This window comes from Delphinapterus leucas, chromosome 15 (genome assembly GCF_059928025.1).
Source record: "Delphinapterus leucas isolate spDelLeu-1000000601 "Yukka" chromosome 15, BTC_Dleu_Yukka2, whole genome shotgun sequence".
NCBI classification, from domain to species: domain Eukaryota; kingdom Metazoa; phylum Chordata; class Mammalia; order Artiodactyla; family Monodontidae; genus Delphinapterus; species Delphinapterus leucas.
Genome location: NC_143143.1, coordinates 49,153 through 68,265, shown reverse-complemented (window position 1 = coordinate 68,265; position 19,113 = coordinate 49,153). Strand labels below are relative to the sequence as shown.

Here is a 19,113-nt window from a genome sequence, read left to right as displayed (position 1 = left end):
TTGCAGTATAAACGCGGCCATGGCTCCCGCTCTGGCAGCCAGGGGAGCCTCTTTAAATCCTCTCCTCGTAAAAGTGATGAGTGGAAGTAGCGTGCAATGGTTTCATGCTTTGATAACGAGGCACGGAGCCCCAGGTCCACGGACACGGTGACCACGTGGGGACCACGGAGAACGCCACCGTAGCCCCTCTGCCTGCCAGCCCTGGAGGGAGGGGGGAGGGAGGAGGTGTCAGGGGAGAGCCAGCCCCTCCAGTCGCCTCCCACATAACTGTTCCAGGGACAGATAACCTCACAGAGTCAAGCCCCTTGCGACTCCTGCCCTGTGTTGCCCCAGAGAAGCTCGCCCCACGAGGTTGTAGCAAGTGGGCTCCCCCGGGCCTGTGCTCACGACAGCTGGATGCGGTCCTACTGGGGAGGCGCCCCAGCAAGGGGCAGGGCCTGCTCAGGGCCAGGCGGTGGGTCTGGACCACCGTGTCACTAACCCAGAGGCAGTGCAAGCACTGGGAAGACAGCCGAGAGGGCGCCCGTCTGAGCACCGCACCCCGCTGGACGCACTGGTCATCGGGAGGCCCTGGCGGGGCCTGGAGGGCAGGCGGTTCAGTGAGGCTGCCTGCTCGCGCCCCTGGACCCCAGCGCGGGCCTGAGCAGGGCTCAGCAGGCTGAGGTGCAAGTCACCACGGGAGGCCCTGCCCTCCAGCACTTCCTGTTCTCAGGCCCGCGCTGCCCCCGGCGGGCCAGGCTGGGGGTGGGGGGCGGCTCACGTTTCTGCGGTGAGAAGGGCTGGCTGGCCAGAAGGCGTTTTTGCAGCTGCCTCTGTGTGTGCACCTTGGCTACGAGGAGCTCCTGGGCCTCAAAAAGCTGCTCAGGGATGGTTTCTCCCGGAGATGCGCGCATGCACACACACACACACACACACACACACACACACCCCTACCTGTTCTTTGCAAAAGTAATGCAGGTACTTAGAGCCTCTTCACGTGCGATGCCTCTGGGAGGAGTGGGCAGCATGGGCACCTCCCCAGCAGAGACCCCGGGTCCAGGGTCCCCGGACGGCCGAGCCTCGGCCTGACGGTGCCTGACAGGCCTGGGACCTGACGTCCAAGACCCTGGAACCAAGCCCTGGCCGGCCTCCCACGCCCGATTCACGTTTAAACCCCCTGAGCCTCAATTTCCTCCTCCTTGAAGGAGGGCTGGTGATAAAATTAAAACATGACGTGTCAGCTACAGGGGCACTGGCTTCGCCGGCCAGAGTGGAGGCTGTCAAACCCTAACAGACCTGAGAAGGTGAGGGAACGGGTCTCACTGGCGTGGACAGCGCGGCCGAGCGTGGTAGCCTCAGGGAGACCAGCCGTGGCACAAACAAGGAGCGCGTGGTGGGCAGAGGCGGCCATGTGTCCCTGCAGGGCGGGCAGCAGCCCCCGGATGGACGTGCAGACACAGGCCCCTCCGCCCGCAAAGCCACACACGCGGCTGTCCCTCCAGACCAAGGCTCCCAGAGCAGGACAGAGGGGAGCTGCTGCCCGCAAACAAAGGGAGTGAGGCCCCAGGGGCCAGAAGTGGGGTTAGGTCTGGCCTGGTCCAGAGGGACAGGGCATTCACAGCCTGTGACCTGTCCAGGCTCTGTGTACGGCCATCACAGACACTGGCATCAAGCCTGGGTGCCACACCCTGCCCTGGAATGAGCTGCTGGAGTGTAGACCACAGGATGGCTGCCCTGGACAGCAGCTCTACTGAAGCCAAGCTGAACAGAGCCCGACCCTGCCACCCAGCACTGTGCTCCAGGCACAGCCCTGCCCCCAGACGAGCCCTCAGAAGTACGAGAGCCGTCAGGGCAGCTCCACTAACAACATTCTTTAACTGAAACCGCCCACAAGTCCATCAACAGGAGAGGGATGAAGAAACCGGAGGTTTTCACACAGTGGAATGTAACTTGGCCACGAGAACGAGCCATGGGAGAGGCATCTCTCAGACGCACGGGCAGCATGGGTGGGGGCAGGGGGGCGGGGATTCACTCGCTGGGAACCGGGGGGCAGGAGCCACCCTGGGAGGAGGAAACTGCAGCGGCCACAGGGGTCTGGGGGCTGTCAGTTGGTCCTGACCTGGTGCTGGTTTGCTGGTTACCTGGTCACCTGGTTACTGGCATGTGCTGTAAACACCCGCTTACCATCTGTGTGCATTTCCATGTGAACGTTCCAACTCAACAGAAACGTGCATTTTAAGAAGGTGGGAAAGTGGGGAATTACAAGTGTCGGTAAAGCTAAAATTGTATTGGATTTTACCAGCACTGATAGTATTTGCCCTTGATCTAACTGACCCTCCTCATATAACATACAGAGGAGACCCAGGCAGGCGGGGCGGCGGGTGAATCCATCAGCCATGAAGATGAAAACTCTTTCCTACCTTTGTCACCCAGGCACTGGGAAGAGGTGTGGGTATACACGGAATATAGTCTTACCTGGATGTTGGAAAGGGTTGAATTGTGTTCCCCAAAAATGGTATGTTTAAGTCCTAACCCTGGGGACCTGTGACTGTGGCCTTATTTGGAAATAGGGACTTGGCAGATGGGATTCATTAAGAAAAGGTCATAGTGGATCAGGGTGGCCCTGAGTCCAGTGACTGGTGTCCTTATAAGAAGAGAGGAATTTGGACACAGACCCGCAGGAGAGGCCATGCGACAACAGAGGCAGAAAAGGGAGTGACCTGGCCACAAGCCACAGAACGCCAAGGATCGACAGCCACGCCCAGAAGCTGGAAGAGGCAGGAAGGACCCTCCAGAAGCCTTTGGGGGAGGCGGTCCTGCGACACTGTGGTTTCTGCCTCTGGCCTCCGGAACTGAGGAAGAAGAGCTTCCTGACTCTCTAAGCTGCCTGGGTCGTGATGCTTCCCGACGGCAGCCTGGGACACTCACACAGTGTGGACGCATAGGGTTAGAGCTCAGCTGTTGTTATAAATTAAGGAACCAGAAATGAACCCACACGTTAACGACATCAAAGACGATGATGGCCACTGCTCTGAGATCTGAGTAGGGACAGTGCAGTGGTCACTCCAGCCACATCTACTGCTGGCCAGTGCCCTTGGGTGCCCTCGGGCACTCTGAGCCTCAGTCTCCTTGTCCACAAGGTCTGTGGGGTAACAGTGGCCTCCCTGTCTGGGTCCGTGAGGCACTGTGTCTGGCGAGGCGCCCTTTCCTGGACCCACGACCTCGGCCCCATCTGCCTCCAGGCTGTGGGGGTGGTGCCTTCTTTGGGGGCGCCTTCCACTCTCGCTCCAGCTCCTCAGCCCTGCATGACAAGTGCTCAGTGAGCCAGACTCGACCCATTTCAGACTCACTGAGCCTGGCCCGTGGGGTTTTTCTCTTCTTCTGCTTTGCAAGTGATGCTGGGTCTGTGGAACACTAGCGACCGGCTCGTCTGTACTGGAGGTGTCGTCTTGCTGTTGGAGCTATTTTCCCCTGAAAGCTACCACGGGGGCAGGTGTGCTTTCCTTCCCTCCCTGCGTCTGAACACGCTTTGGATCCCAAAACACACACAGCACAGAGGGCGCTGTAGCTCCGGATTCCAAACGCTCAGGAGGCGGCCTGCTGTTTTGGTGAAAGCGGACCGTTAAAGCAGCCTCGCCAGGCCGCGGGGAGCGACAGGTCGCCTGCTGGCAAGTGACCTGAGCAGAAGCGCGGCTGCAGCTCCGTTTCCAGCCTGCATTCGGCTGTTGTGCCCTAAATAGCCACTGTTCAAGTGCACCAAATATTCATCATCCCTCGAATGTTTGCAAGTCACAATTGCAAACTCCAGCACACCCAGACAATCAAAGAGCAAGGACTGACTCGGGGAGGGGACTGCAGTGGCTCCGGGAGCCCCACCGGTGCTGAGTTTACTGTCTTCCTTACTAGAGATACAGAGGTCCCAGAAGGGCAGGGGCCCGAAGCCTCCTGTAATCCAGCCTCATGCAGCGTAAGGCAACCAAGGCCCAGAGAGGGGAGGGAGTGTTGCAAGGTCACACAGCAAGGATACTCTCTATGGATAGGCCTCACCTTCTAGGTGCCTCCACGTGCACCTGCTCCCTGCCTGGACCCGCCCCCCGCCCCCCCACGGCCCCGCAGGCCACTGGCACCTAGGTTGGAAGCCTTCACTCTCTCAGCCCCGACCACGTCCGTCACTGTGCCCAGGGGGTCTTCCTCTCCCAAGTGTCTCTAAGAGCCACGCTCATCCCCCATCCTCACGCCTCCTCAGGCGCAGACACCAGCACCTCCCATCTGACACCCGATAAGCCCTCCCACCCTCCCCGTATAACGTAGCTGACTGACACTCCTGGAAAAAATCCAAACATCCAGGCCCTGATGCCCTGCAGAGTCTGACCGCTGCCCCTCTCCAGCTGCCTGGACCCGTCTCCCCTCGGGTTCTGTGCTCAAACACAGAACCATCCCACAGAACTTTCTGTGATGCTGGGCGTGTCCAACACGGCACCACCAGTTATGTGCAGCCACTGACGCCTCAGGTGTGGCTGGTGTGACGAGAGCCCAGGTTGTAACTTCATCTCACTTAAATGAACCTCAGTATAAACGGCCCTGTGATGTGCTCCTCTGCACAGCAGCACTGGTCCTCCAGGCTGTAGAAGCCACCCGGTCCTGGACTGTGCTGCCTCCTCCAGGCTGTCCTCCTGACCGTCACACTTGTGCTCAGGCCTCAGCTGGAGGTCACTTCTGAGAAACCTTCCAGCTGCCTCCCAAGGGCTCACCAGCCCTCAGTCTCCCGTCTGCCGTCAGTGGCTCGTTCTCTTGTTCGTTCTGCAGACGTATGTGTGGCACCCACCGAGGACCAGGCCCTGCGCAGTGGAGCAGACACACCGCTCTCCGTCCCGCCCTAAGCAGCAGCAGTGCCAGGCCTGAGTCATGCCCGCATTCCCTGCACCTGGCAGGAGGCCAGGCCGGGCTCAGTGCTTGTGGGGTGACTGAACGCGTACCTCTGCCAGCAGGTGGTCACAGCTAGTGTTACGGGCACACCTGGACGCTTCCTTTCCAAGAAGCAGGTTGAATCCTGTTGCAAAGCCCGTACACTCTGGTGCATCTGCCCAGCCCCGCCCCAACTTGCCAAATACCAGCTCCTCCTGGCTTCCTTCTATAAACTTGGTGCCCTGTCTCCTAAACCAATCCAATAGAGTTTAGACCTCAAACCTCTTCCTACAATGCCTTTGTTGACAGATGGATAAACTGAGTCCCAGTAAGGGGGAATGAATTTACTGGAGGTCACACAACAATGGCCTTGCCAGGCCTGTTGTCTCTGTGGATACACCAATGCTTCTGAACTTCAGCCACACACAATCACCTGCACCACTATTACCTAGCATGTACATTTTTCGATATTACAATTTAAACACTACACCAAAAGCACGAGCTACAACAACATAATAGTTAAATCCAACATCCTCAAAATGAGAAACTTGTGCCTCAAAGGACACCACGTATGTGATAAGGGTCTTATATCCAAAATATATAAAGAATTCTTACAATTTACTAATGGAAAGACAACGAACTAAACAACAGCAAAAGATCTGAACAGACATTTCTCCAAAGAAGATCTAAATGACCAACAAGGACATGAAAAGACACTCGACACCACTCGTCAGTAGACAACTATGAATCAGAACCTCAAGGAGACACCACGTCACACACCCACCAAGATGGCGAGGACCGAAAAGGCGGATAAAGGCAAGTACTGACGAGCAGCACGTGGAGGTGGCTGGTGGGACCACACGATACGTAGCCGCCGAGGAAAAGCGTCTGCAGCTCTTCAAACAGTCACACTTAGTTATTATGTGACCCAGCAATTCCACTCCCAGGCATACAGCCGGGAGAAATGAAAACATGTCCACCCAAAACTCTGTACATGAATGTTCATACAGCGTTATTCATACAGCCAATAAGTGGAAATAACTCCAATGCCCGTTAACGGATGAAAGTACAAGTAACATGTGGCCCATCCACACTGGGGAGCGTTGTTCGGCCACAGAAAGGAAGGAAGCTGTGGCACCGGCCACAACATGGATGAACCTTGAACACATGATGCTCAGTGAGAGACGCAGACACAAAGAATCAGACAGTGTGTGAGTCTGTTTACATGAAACTCCAAGCTGGCCAAGTCCACAGAGGCAGAGAGTAGCCTAGTGGCTGTCCAGGCCTGGAGGGAGGGCAGCATAGGACAGGTTTTTTCTGGAGTAACGAAAAGGTTCTAAAATTGTGGTGATGGATGCACAGTTCCGTGAATATACTGAAAGCTATTGAATTGTAGACTTTAAGTGGCTGAATTATGAAATATGTAAATTACATCTTGATAAAGGTGTTAAAAAATCTTACTTTAACACTAAAGCAAGAATACTCAGCAACTCATGGGCTAATGCCCTATTTAAATATTTTTCAATGTCTATTAAAAATATATACCCATTAAACTTTAAATGGTGGGGCTTCCCTGGTTAAGAATCCGCCTGCCAATGCAGGGGACACAGGTTCAAACCCTGGCCCGGGAAGATCCCACACGCTGCGGAACAACTAGGCCCGCGCACCACAACTACCGAAGCCCGCACTCTAGAGCCCGTGAGCCACAACTACTGAAGCCCGCACGTGCCTAGAGCCCGCGCACAGCAACAAAGACCCAACGCAGCCAAAAATAAAAATAAATTAAATAAATAAATTAAAAAAAAAAAACAACTTTAAATGGTCGTGCACAAACCACGTAAATTACACTTTGCGGGCCCCCCCCAGGCTCTACCTCCCACCTCAGGGCTGTTCCTCTCTAGACCCTCTCAGCATACATCCTTCAAGATCTCAGAGGAAAAATACTACCACCTAATTAATTCAGAATCTTCAACTTACAAAGCTCTGGGCGCACCTGGAGACGACTTACTGGACTGTGGACAATACACCACCGAGACGGGGGGCCTGTGTGGCCGACGGGGCGACAAAGACATTGTGGTTTTCAGCTATCGTCCCGGCTTCCTGCCAGGGAGGGGTCCAGGCCCACCTGTCACCTAGCCGTCAATGCAACATCTGAGCTCGACCCCGCCTGGCACATCCTCCTCCCTGCACAGTTCCATACTCACTGTTGTGACATCAAAAGAGGCCTGGAAGGGGCCCCTCTACTCAAGCTCCAATCTGAGAGGGCACAGAGGAGCCCACGGTGGCCAGAAAGTTCTATGAGGAGCCCCCTCCCCTCCAGAACCTTCCCCAAGGAGCCCACATGCAGCCTAGGCCTCACCTCGCCCACATCACCCCTCATGAACGTTGGGGTTCTGTCCTGTGTGAACCAGGCTGGCCGGCCGCCCTGGTCACGGATAGCTGCTCCTTCTTGGGGGGCCCATGCCCTGGACCTTTGCCACAGTCCCCACCCAGCCCAGCAGCCCCACATGACCTGAATGGCCTCATGGGCTTTCGGGGGTGCAACCCATGCTTTAAAAACAATGAACCGTCTCAACAGTGCAAAAAGGGCCCTGTTTGGTAAGGTAGATAGCTTGTGGGAAGCAGCCGCATAGCACAGGGAGATCAGCTCAGTGCTTTGTGATCGCCTGGAGGAGTGGGATAGGGAGGGTGGGAGGGAGGGAGACGCAAGAGGGAAGAGACATGGGAACATATGTATATGTATAACTGATTCACTTTGTTATAAAGCAGAAACTAACACACCATTGTAAAGCAATTATACGCCAATAAAGATGTTAAAAAAAAAAAAAAAGGCCCTGTTTGAAAGTAACCAAAGATGGCAAACAACTGGGCCCATGTGGGACAAGCAAGCCCCAGGACCACCATAGTAGATGCTGCTCATTTCCGGGGTAGTCTGGCTTCCAAGTGTTCCTTCTCCGCCATCCCCAGTTTTCAGGTGCCACTGAGGGGCTCATTCCGATTTTGGTAGCAGTTTCTATTTTATCTAGAATAGGGATCGGGGTCAAATCAGCTGACCCACTAGTTTTAGAAACAAAGTTTTACGGGCACGGCTATGCGCATTCACAGACATAGAGTCTGGCTGCTCTCGGGCGAGGAGAGCAGAGCTGAGAGGCTGAGACACAGATCACACGACCTGCGCACTCCCGATCACAGCCCCTCGCACCTGACCCCCACCGGCCCGGCACTTACTTCATGGGTTTGAACAGTGCTTGCCCGTAGTTCTGGAAGGTCATGATGAGCTTGAGTTGTGTGCCCCCCGACTTCATGGCTGCAACAGGAGGGAAAGAATACAGGGTCACCTGCTGCCTTGGGGCAGGCCCGTGAGCTTGATGATGCACTGCTCCAGGCTCTGGGGGGACCCCCGGGTAGCGGTGGCCTGAGGCTGTGGGGTTAGGTCAGGGTATGGGTGCAAATGTGAGGGTCGTGGCGGTGGAGTGGGGAGGGTCCGGGACCAAGGCCCGGGGCAGGCAGATGTTTCAGGGTCAGGAAGCACCAACCAGGGGCTGGAGGAGCCGTGCTGAGGAGGGTGGACGGGGCCTGGGAAAATGGGCCGACGGCAGAGGTGGCGGGAGGTTGCCACACTGGAGGGTTGGGTGTGCGGTGGCCCCAACTGGCGCCCTAGACGGTGTCTCCGCTTGCCCCGACCTCGGCTCCCTCTGTTGAAGGGGGCTCACCACACCCACCCAGCCTCCCCCATGGGGCTGGGGGCAGGGCTGAGACCCACTCGTCGGTGCCTCAGGGGACTCAGGTGAGCACGGGGACGCCTTGCACCCTCTCCCGGGGTTGCTCTTGTGGTGACCGGGGTCACGCTAGTGAAGCACCTGGAACAGCGTCAGGCATGTTCAGGTCAGCGGACTTCAGGGGCGAGAGAGGCAGGACCTCAAGGTCCAAGTTCCCATATGTTTCAGGGGCTGCAGGGCTCCATGGGCGCCGAGGCCAGACCTGTCCTCCAGGTCCCCGGCCACCTGCCTGACTCCTGCTGCCAGGTCAGCAGCTCCATCTGAAGGGGACCTGGACCCAGCATCGGAGACAGAGTGACCCAGGTCTGTGGGTGAAGGTCCCCGAGCCTGTGCCCTCCCCATTCCTAACAAGATCCCTGACCCGTATTTGGATGGGCCACCCTGACTTTAAATGAATGAACTCTGTCTTCTGGAGACTGGTGGACCACATAGACACCTCCATGTGGGAGGTGCTGCCAGGTGCCAGCAGGGCCACTGACGTTGTGCCCTCGGCCTCGGCCAGTTCATCTGTGAAGTAGGACCAACGTCTGTCCTTAGGGGTCACGGTCAGGACGCTGGTCCAGCTGTTTTCACAGCCCCTGCCTTGATTTAAGGGTCAGAAGAAGTGAGGCCTGGCCCAAGGATGGCTCAAGTTTGGAGAATGTGACACCGGGAGCCGCTGGGTTCTCTGTTCTCCCCGCCCACCCCATAGCCACGGAGAAAGGCGAGAGCGCATCCATTTACAGGCACTGAGGGGCCAGCCCCGTGGGCACCTGCCCCACGTAAGCCTGTGCCCCGGCCTGGGTCCTCGGCCCAACTTGGGGGTGCAGCCCAGACTTCAGTCCATGACACAGGCCCCAGGACGTTCGAGAAGCAACAGCTTCCGGCCTGGACTACGCCTGACGCCGTGATTTGCTACCATCCAGCTCACCCTTATCGGGGGAGTTCTGCTTACTTGAGAGGGAAACCACAGCACTGCCCCAGGTGGAAACCAGCTCCCGCCCTGGACTTAGACGGAACCCAGTCGGAACACACGCCTGCTGGATTCCGGGGCCGTGGCTGCCAACGGTTCAAAATGGAGAAAGCAAGCGCTGGGGGGTGCAGCTGGGCCAGCAACGCACAGGCTTTGTTTTTGACCTTCAACCCGACAGCGAAGAGACACGAGGAGGACCTCAGCTATTCACCGCCGTCTCCGGGTTCCCTGGGGCGGCCTTTGTCCCTCCTCTAGGATGACTGAAGGCCCCTCCGGCCCTGGGCGTGGGCGTCCAGCTTACTGGGCATTTTCAGTTCCCTTCCTCAGGGTCAGTCGAGCCAGGCTCCGGGGACTGATGCGGAGCATGACGCGGTGGTTTCCCCAGGGAAGGAGGGGGACTGTAGCCCTTCTGGGCCCAGAACCACCTTCCTGAGCAGCCCGCTCATTAGGCAGGGCGGCCCTACGGCCCCCTGGGCTGCTGTCCTAGCAGGTGAGTGAGCACCCAGGACTTCTGTCCCGTGGAGCCGCGTCTCCACTGCTCGGCACCACCCAGGGCTTTGTCCTGATCTGGATGAGCAACTGTGGGGTCTGTGCTTCAGGCCAGAGGCTGCCCGAATCCTCTCCTGCTGAGTGACTTCTTTTTAAGTAACTCCAAGTACAGGTAGTTAATTGTGTCATTTATTCTTTGCATCCATGATTGTGCACAATAGTGATTTAATTATCAACACTATCACTGGCCCAGCCAAAGCCTCTGCAGGCCTGGCTTCAGGGTCCTGAGCCTCTTTAAAGGCGGCTAATAGCCATTGCTAAGCAGCCGGGAGCCCAGCTCTAAAGAAGTCTCCGCTGGCCACATGTGCTTTGTGAGTGGATCAAGGGGTTCTGAACGGGGAGCCTTGACGGAGCTGTTCTGAGGGAAAGCATCGGGGGCCTCGCAGGACCTGTTCTCATCGCCACACCACTTCTGGGCTCACGTTCCAAGACTGAAGTGACCATCTGGGTCCAGACACAGCCCAGAGCTGGGGGCAGAGATGTGCTGACCATGGGCAAGCCTGCCCTCCCGGAGGCCTGTCCCCCAATTTGCAGGGTGGGGTCGGGAGATGGGCTGGATTTCTAGCTCTTCTTCCACTTTAAGCTCAAAAGGACGGACGGCGCTGTTGAACCCTGACTCCCAAGGCAGGTTCCCGGCTCCCATGGGGCCTCCGAGGGATGCACCCCCCCAGGTCACAGCAGCGGCAGGGGCAGGGCCTCCAGCAGCAGACAGCTCTTGTCCAGGGACCCCGGTCTGCAAACCTACCCAGTGGCTCTGCTAAGCCAAGGGCCCAGTCAGAGGCTGCTGTCTCAGCAGCTGGGTGTCCAACAAAAACGACCAGCTGGATGGGGGGGCAGACACCCCCGGGGAGGTGTGCATTCCCCGGGGACGCCTGCAGCCAGGCCGGGCCAGCCCTCCCCTGCTCCCCGCCCAGCAGGAGCCTGGGCCTGGACACTTGCAGCCATGCTCCCGGAGGCTCCACTGGGCTCCAGGTGAGAAGATGTCCTGCTTCCTCAGGAAGAGGGGCCTCCTCTCAAGTGTGAACTTGCTGGGAGCACCTCCAGGCACAAAGCCGCACACAGTGGGGCTGAGCGTCCGGTGGAGGCCTTCAGCAGACTCCAGCTTGCCCAGTGCTGGCCGCCCCATGCAGAGGTAACGAGCGGGGACGCTGCCTAGCCTCTGCTCCCACCTCTTCCTCACCAACACCTCTCAACAGCCCTGTGAGGCAGGTTTCATGGGTCCACACTCGTCTTCAAAATCTCTGGGGCAGAAGTGTTCAGGGGTTTTGAAAATTTCAGATGACAAGAGTTGCAGGTGGTGTATCCATCCCACAGATCCTGTAGCCCTGAGCGGGCAGGGGGAGAACCCCGGAATTAAATGCACTCCATGGGAACATTCACTCCAAGTGAGAAAAACAAGGGTTTATAAACAGTCTCTCATTTTAGGCTTTGCCTCCATGTCCGTTCATGTTGGGTCGGGTTTTGCTGTCAAATGGGTTATGATTTCAGATTTGCAAGCTGGAGATTACAGGGTCGAGGATATGACTGCGTCTGTGATCCACAGGAGACACGGGGAGGCCCACAGAAGTTAACCCATCTGCCGAGAGTCACGCTGACTCGTGACTGGGGGAGCCGGGACACACCAGGCCTGCTGTTCGCTGTGGGTGATGATACCCGGGGTCCCACCAAGTCAACCTTCCCATGCTCGTCAGGCACCTGTGAATGCCAGCCTGGGCTCTGACCGGCCCACGGCCCCAAGTAACATGCTGGGTTAGGACCACCTAGGCCAGGGTAGTCCAACGGGTGAGATCAGCTCAAACAGCCCACAGGACACAGATGGGCAGGCACTCACCCCAGGTCACCCTGCCAGGCGCAGAGCAAGCCAGAACTCCGGGACGTCAGGCAGCCTAGGCGCCACCGCCCAGGACAGTCGGACCAAAGGGGGGGGGGTGCCCCAAGGCCAGGCCCCCGGGAGAATGAGGGAGGAGGGTGCCCAGGGCGGGCAAAGCTGCCTGTGAGCCCCCGAGGGCTGTCCTCGGCCTCCGGCGGCTCCCTGGGCTCCTGGGCTCTGCTCTCTGCACAGGGCAACGTCCAGTGAGAGCTGGGAGGCTGTCTGTCCCCTGAGTGGTATGGCGAGCCTGGCTGGCCTGTGGGATCCTTGCAGCCCTGCCTCTAACCAAGACCCTGCACAAAGCCTGAGTTAATACTGTACAAGCCTGGGTGCACTGTCCATCTTCTTGAAATAAGATGCAACGTGCCTGAGCCCACTTGACAGATGGGAGACTGGGGTGGACAGCAGCCTGCAAACATGAATGCTGCACTTCCCTAAACCCCAACTTTAAGATGCTGTTGCCATTTTCCCGAAAGGCCCACGCTCCCTGCCGCCTTCCATCATGGAAGCCTTCGCCCCATTCAAGACCTGGTCCTCCCAGGTGGAGGTCGCCGCCTCGTAATCACTCTCGAATTTATCTGTCCATCGGCATGTGCAGGTCAGGACGCAGCAGAAGCTTGTTGAGGCTGGATTCACCCCCAACTCCCACGGCCCAGAAAGGGGCCCTGAGATGCAGGAGGTGCTCAAGAGAATCCGCTGAACAGACGACAAACAGTCATCGCATTGGATGTTTCTCGAACAACCTCGTCTACTCAGGAGAGAAGGGGACACCCCGGCTGTGGCCTCTCCCATGCAGTCCTCTTCGTCCGCACGGATTGCCTTCCAGCACAGGAGGAGGTCTGGGTGGGGCTGGGGGCCGGGAGGCACTCAGATTCCTCCTGGGCAGCAAGAAGGAGGGGAGACCACCGTCGTGCCCCGGCGAGTTCTCTCTCAGGGTGAACAGCCATATGCTAGGGAGAAGGGTGCTGCCAAACAGCTCAGCACCACCGGGCGGAGACACCCAACACAGCCTCTAAAGAGCTCTGGAAACCCAGGCGCCAGCCTCACAGGCAACTCCCAGCTCCCTGGCATCAGCCCAGGTTAGCAGAGACCCTTCAGCCTCAGGATGGCCCAGACACCAGTAAAACAGTGCCTGGAACCCCCTGCCCCCAGCATGCATGCTCCTGGGGCCTCCCTCCACCCTTCCGACTCCTGGGACTGTCCCTCCCACCCAGGGCCTCTGCCCACCCGCTCTGCCCTTGGAGCTATTAGTGACTCATCGGGACCTTCACAAACAGTTGCCTACAGGCCTGAGAACAATGGCGTCAAACCTCCACGCTCAGAAACCACTGCCGACACACTTGCCTGAAACCAGTAACTGGATGCCCTGAAACTTCTGATTCAGCAGATCCCAAAGAACTCAGAGATGTCTCCTCCAAACTACTCCGTGTATGGGGCTCTGCCCTGGATAGAGCTGAGCCCTTGTCACTCCCCGCCCACACGAACCCCAGGAGCACCAGGTGGGCTCTGAGGCAGAGCCTCCCCAGACAACCAGAAGGTGCCGAGCTCTCCAAGGCGTCTCCCTGCAGCTGCCAGGGGGGCCTCTTCTTAACCCGCGGGGGGGGACCCGTGGGGCACCCCCTGCAGCCGAACAACAGGACTGGGGGCGGCATATTGCCCCACCATGCTCATCTTGCAACAGCAGAAGGCAGCCTCCCGCTGCCCCCAAATACTGACAGCATCGAAGGCCTGCGGGCGCCTCCTCTGGGAAGGCTGCCAGTATAACTCGCCCACGAGGTGATGCTCCAGCAAGGAGAGCTGGCCGGGCAGGGAGGTCACCTACCAACACTGGTGATCTTCTGGGCGCCGAGGTCACGCAGCAGGGCCTCCACAGCTGGGTTGTGTCGAGAGTACAACTCATAGCGGTTGATGCCGATGTGGAATTTGAGCCAGTTGGGATAGGAGTCCACGGCCGTGTCCCCTGTGGGTAGGAATTCATCCTCAGGACCTTCGTGTGGCCTGCACAAATGAAGGTGACCCAGGTCAACAGGGAAAGAACAGAACAGCAAGGTCTCGAGATGGATGGGGGAGTTGGCATCGATGCCAAGGTTTTCACTTTGGAGCCAAGCAAACATGGATTTACTCAGAGGTGCCTCTACTCAAACAGGGCCCTGCGACGTCCGCACTTTCTCTGTGGCTGTTGTTCCACCAACTAATAATATACTTGAAGGCCTGTAATTCTCACTTACCCTTGGGAGACGCCACAGACAGCTCTAACAGCAGACCAAACCCAGACCGTCAGCGCGAAGACCCGCCGCGTCTGTGCCAGGGTCACTGAAACAGCCTGACGAGCATGATGTCAGCCCGGGGTGCGAGGGCTGCTGGCTTCCTGGGGGCAGATGAGCCCAGCCTGGCGGAAGCCTTCGCTGGGTGCTCTGCTTTGGGACAGCAATGATTCAAGAGGCTAAATTTGATTTTCAGGAAGCAGCCGTGGGTGGGGAGAGAGGAAAGTGGCACTCACTCCAGCCGAGGCCCAAATCGAGGACCTGCTGCCAACGTGGCCCATCCTTGTCTCTTGAGCCAAAGGGCCAGTCTGGGGGAGGACAGGCCCTGTTTGCCGCCGGAGGGAAAAGTGGAACTTGTCTAAGCGCTAATTCACCTGCAAGTGAGGCCTTTTCAGCCCCACAATGGACACGATGGGTTAAGAGAAGCTGCCCAAGGGCCCCATCACTGACCACTGGCTCTGGGCTCTGTCTCTCCTACGAAGAGGCCCAGGCTCAAATTTCTGAGCGTTTCCGTGAACCTGGCCAGCGGACAAAGCTCAGAGGCCACTAAACACCTTGGTGTGTTTAGACAGAAAACACTGGGTCTGGTCCAACTGCAAAGGAGAAAGGATTTTATGAGATGCTTCGGAAACCTGGCCTTTCACCTCTGTTGCCTGTGTAGCCTGTGCAGGTACTTGTTTATCGTGGCCTTGCTGTTGGTTAATATTTCACCGCCCAGGGCGGCAGCATCTGCTTATTTTGATCTGTGTGGCTGAGGAGGGCCTTGGGGGGAGGGGTTAAAGCAGGACAGTTTAAAGAGATGCTCCTGGGGGATGCTACTCGCCTTTTAGGAAGCTGTCACCCCCTTGCAGCCTGGGCAGGGGGAGAACCCCTTGGTTATGCCTCACGGGGGCCAGCATGCCCCTCTGCTAATGTTTTCTCAGGGACTGGTTTACAAGGCTCATGAGGCCTCTCCAGACCTTCCCGACACGTCCAGCAGAGCGGTGTTGCCAAAAGCACCGGCAGGCAGCGGCTTCCCAAGGAAGCGCCTTCACTCACTGCCTGAGTCCCTTTGTAAGCCAGTGACCAGGGCACTGCAGGCCAGCACTGCTTTCCTGTAAATGCAGAACTCACTCTTCCCGGCTCCTCCTGCCTGCCATGTCTGCCTCCCAGGTCAGTGGCCACAGGAAACAGCTCCCAAAGCACCCAGCACCCTTCTCAGGGAGGCAGTCATTCTGGAGACAAAGGCAGTGCCCAGAGCCTGCACGCTGCCCGCCCCACAAAGCTCCCCTTCCTGGGGCCTCTGCCTTGGGGTCCACGCCCTCTGCGAGTCTCTGACCCTGAGCCTCTTTACACAGCGCCTTGGATGTGCAAGGATCTTTATTCTCAAGGGGCGCGTGGCTGCCCCGGGTGTCGGGCCTGCCAGCACGGGCCTCAGCAGCGGCAGCCCCACTCACCAGTCTGGCTTCTCCGCTGCCGCCGCCTTGGGGTTGAACCTGATGTCGCTGTTCACGTTGAAGAGGACATCGTCCTCCGTTAGCGGCGGAATGGCTACCTGGTACAGTGGGTGCTGGAACAGCCTGGCCAGGAGGGAGCCGTCCCCGCTCGGGCCGGGGGGCGGCACAGGTCCACGCGTCCCGTGGTCTCTGAGCAGCGGCCGGTGACCGGGGTCTAAGGGTCGCAGGGCGCCGGGATCCTGCCCCGGCAAGGCGCCCTCGACCGGTTCGGCTGCGGGTGGCAGTTTCTCAAGCGAGTGGGACGTGAGGTTGGAGGAAGGGTCGGAGCTGAAGTCCTGCAGGATGCGCAGTGTGTGCTTGTTGGGCCAGCCCGCGTCGCCGGCGGCGGAGGCTGCTGCCGGGGGCTCCCCCGGGCGTCCGCGCGCCTGGGCCCAGCCGGGTGCCGCCGCCTCGGCCGCGGGCTGCGCGCAGGAGCAGCCGGGTTCCCCCGAGGGCTGCGCTCCGCTCCGCTCCAGCTTGGGCAGCAGATCCAGCACGATGTGCAGCGCGCAGGCCACCAGGAACGCCATCAGGATGAGCACGCGGAATCTGCGCACCAGGATCATCTTCATGGCCCGGCGGGCGAGCGGGGCCTGGAACTCCGGGCGCCCCCAGAGCGCGCTCCGCCCGTGCCCTTCTAGTCTTGGCTTGGCACGAACGCGGTGCCGCGGCGCGGATCAAGGTCCATCTGGCGTCGGCCAGCTACTCGTCCCGGGGCTGTCCCACGCGTAGGGCGCCCACCGCCAAAGCGCCCGCTCGCCGGGCCATTTCGGGGCCGCTCCCTCTCGCCTCTCCGGAGCGGCCGCGCCCTCAGCCGGCCGGGCCCTGCGGCCCTCGTCCGCGAAGCTGGGGGCGCAGCTCGGGGAGGCCCCGCGCACGTAGCGGCCCGCTTGGGTCTCCGGGGCCGCGGCCGCGCTCATCAGGCGCGCAGGGGCCGGACACTTAGGCCCATCCCGGCCAAGGCGCGGCGGCCTGGGGTGGGGGGTGGAGGCGACCGCGCGGCGCAATCCGATCCGAGGCTCGGCGCAGTCTCTTGCGCTGCTCCGTGGGCCGCGCTAGGCGCCGAGCCGGCCGGGCGGACAAGGGGCGGCTCCTTCGGGCAGGGCTCGGTTCTCTCACGCTGCGGCCCGCAGGCGGGGACCTGGAGGGGAATGAGGGCTAAGGGCCGCGGGGACCGAGCAGGGGGCGGGAGCGGGGGGGGGGGTGGCGCACGGAGCGTCCGGCGAAGTCCCCGGGCAGGTGCACCGGCCGTCCCCGGAGCGCAGCCCCCGCACAGCCGAGCCTCTCCCCGGGCGGTCAGATATCCGAGCGCCGCGGAGCCGCCCCCCGCGTCAGCGCCCGCAGATTGGCGGAGCCGCAGCCCCGCGAGCCCGGGCCTACGCTGCTCCCTCTGTTTTCTCCTCCCCTCGGCCGCGCCCCGCGATGCTCTGCAGCTCCCGGCCCGCTAAAGAGAGGGCGCTTTCTTCCCGCGGTTTGCCCAGAGAAGACAGAGAGGAAAGCAGACGGCGCTGATCCCGCGCTGCGGGTTCTGCCGAGAAGGGCTCCCCGGCCTGGCTGCCGCGCCCAGGACCTCGGCCCACCCGGGGCAGGCCGCCGCCAGCTGCAGCCTCTCGGCTCCTCCCCGATAAGCCGAGGGCCAGAACCCAGGCCAAGTCCCTCCCCGGAGGCGCTGGGCGTCTGCGCCGCCGGATGAGCTCCCTCTGGGCGGCGACCTTATGCCCCACGCCCTCGCCTTGGGCGGGTGCCGCGCCCCAGGCTGCCGGCGAAGGGGAGGAGGAGGGGGCGTTGGGGTCGACACCGCGGGAGACGGTGAGAGGAGCGGAGTGTTGGCCCAAATCCGGAGGGGAGGCCCGCACCGGAGCGAAGCTCCTGCACGCTGGGGCCCCATCCCACCTCGAGGGGACCACGCCTGCGCCTTAACTATGGCGGCGCCGGTGCCCCAGTTAGAATTCGCTTGGCACAGAGAGGTGCCCGGCGTGTGCGGGAGGCGGCACCTCCCTCGCTTTGGGCGGGACTTTGTGTGTGTGTGTGTGTGTGTGTGTGTGTGTGTGTGTATCAATTGGCCTCGCCAGACGCGCAAAATTGGCCACCTACAGCCAGGGGCGTGGTACTTCTGTGCCCATACAGCTTCTGGACCCCCAGCCCGCAATAGGGAATTTTTTTAAAATTAATTGATTTTATTTATTTATTTTTGACTGCGTTATGTCTTTGTTGCTGCGTGCGGGCTTTCTCCAGTTACGGAGAGCGGGGGCTACTCTTTGTTGTGGTGCGCGGGCTTCTCATTGCGGTGGCTTCTCTTGTTGCCGAGTTCGGGCTCTAGGCGCACGTGCTTCAGGAGTTGTGGCTCACAGGCTTAGTTGCTCCGTGGCATGTGAGGTCTTCGCGGACCAGGGCTGGAACCCGTGTCCCCTGCATTGGCAGGCGGATTCTTAACCACTGCGCCACCAGGGAAGCCCCCCAGTAGGGAATACTAATGTGCATTTCGGCCTAAAGTCATAGTTGGGAAGGTAAGTGAACCTGGACAAAGGAGACGTCACAAACACACCTACCACCAGGCTTACTGCCCCCTGCCCTTCAGGGGCTGAAGTTTCCAAGGACGAAGCCTCTCTGGCAGGACTGAGGGGAGCCAGTCTCTGGTGGGAGCCCTGGGGTGGGACCCCTAGTCTCCCATTGACTCACTGTACTGCCTTCTCAGGACTGCAGTTTTCTCTTGCATGGATTCAGGGTCCATTTTCCCTGAGACTCACCATTGAATCTCAGTGCCTGGCCCAGTGCCTGACATTCAGAAGGCGCCCATTAGATACTTGGGGTGAAGGAGGGGAGTCCCAGCCCAGCAAGTCAGTGAAATAGATGTTTCTGAGGCCATCTGAAGTAAGTGAAGGGCTGGGCCCTCCTGGAACTGGATCTGGAGGATGTGTTGGGGCCAGGGCTGGGGGTGGGTGGGGACGAGAGAGTGAAGGTGGACTTGACTGGAAATGGAGCATTTGGGGGCATTTTCATCCCCTGGAGATGGAGCTCCTCCCTCCCGCCCTCTCACACTGACAGCACCATTTGTGTGCAGAAGAGGTAACTTTGGACAAGGGTTACTCAGAGAGGCCAAGGAGATGCTGTGCAAACTGAGATGGAGGTTGAGAAGCACCAACCCCCATCTGGGGGAGGGGGAACCCGGCAGGAAGGAGCTTAGGTCTGTGGTCACCACGGCGTCTGCCTCGGCCTGGGGATTCTATAGGCTCCAGCGCCCCACCTACCCACCCAGGCCTCCCATGTTCAGTGTCCGTGGGGTGGGCGGATCCCATGGACCGTGGACATTAAGAGTGGGGGCCTCACTGGGGCCCCCTGT

The 19,113-nt window shown here is 59.4% G+C and overlaps 1 protein-coding gene across 1 annotated transcript in view; it reads right to left on the bottom strand.

The window, feature by feature from the left end:
• FAM20C (FAM20C golgi associated secretory pathway kinase) overlaps positions 1 to 17,381 on the bottom strand; it is a 38,604-nt gene extending 21,223 nt beyond the window's left edge. The window contains exons 1-3 of the mRNA XM_022563574.2: positions 15,735 to 17,381; positions 13,857 to 14,032; positions 8,113 to 8,191 (exon numbers count right to left, since the gene is read on the bottom strand). Of these exons, the coding sequence (XP_022419282.1) occupies positions 8,113 to 8,191; positions 13,857 to 14,032; positions 15,735 to 16,345 (866 nt within the window). The 5' untranslated portion in view covers positions 16,346 to 17,381. The remainder of the gene's footprint in view (positions 1 to 8,112; positions 8,192 to 13,856; positions 14,033 to 15,734) is intronic.
• Between the last annotated feature and the right edge of the window lie 1,732 nt (positions 17,382 to 19,113).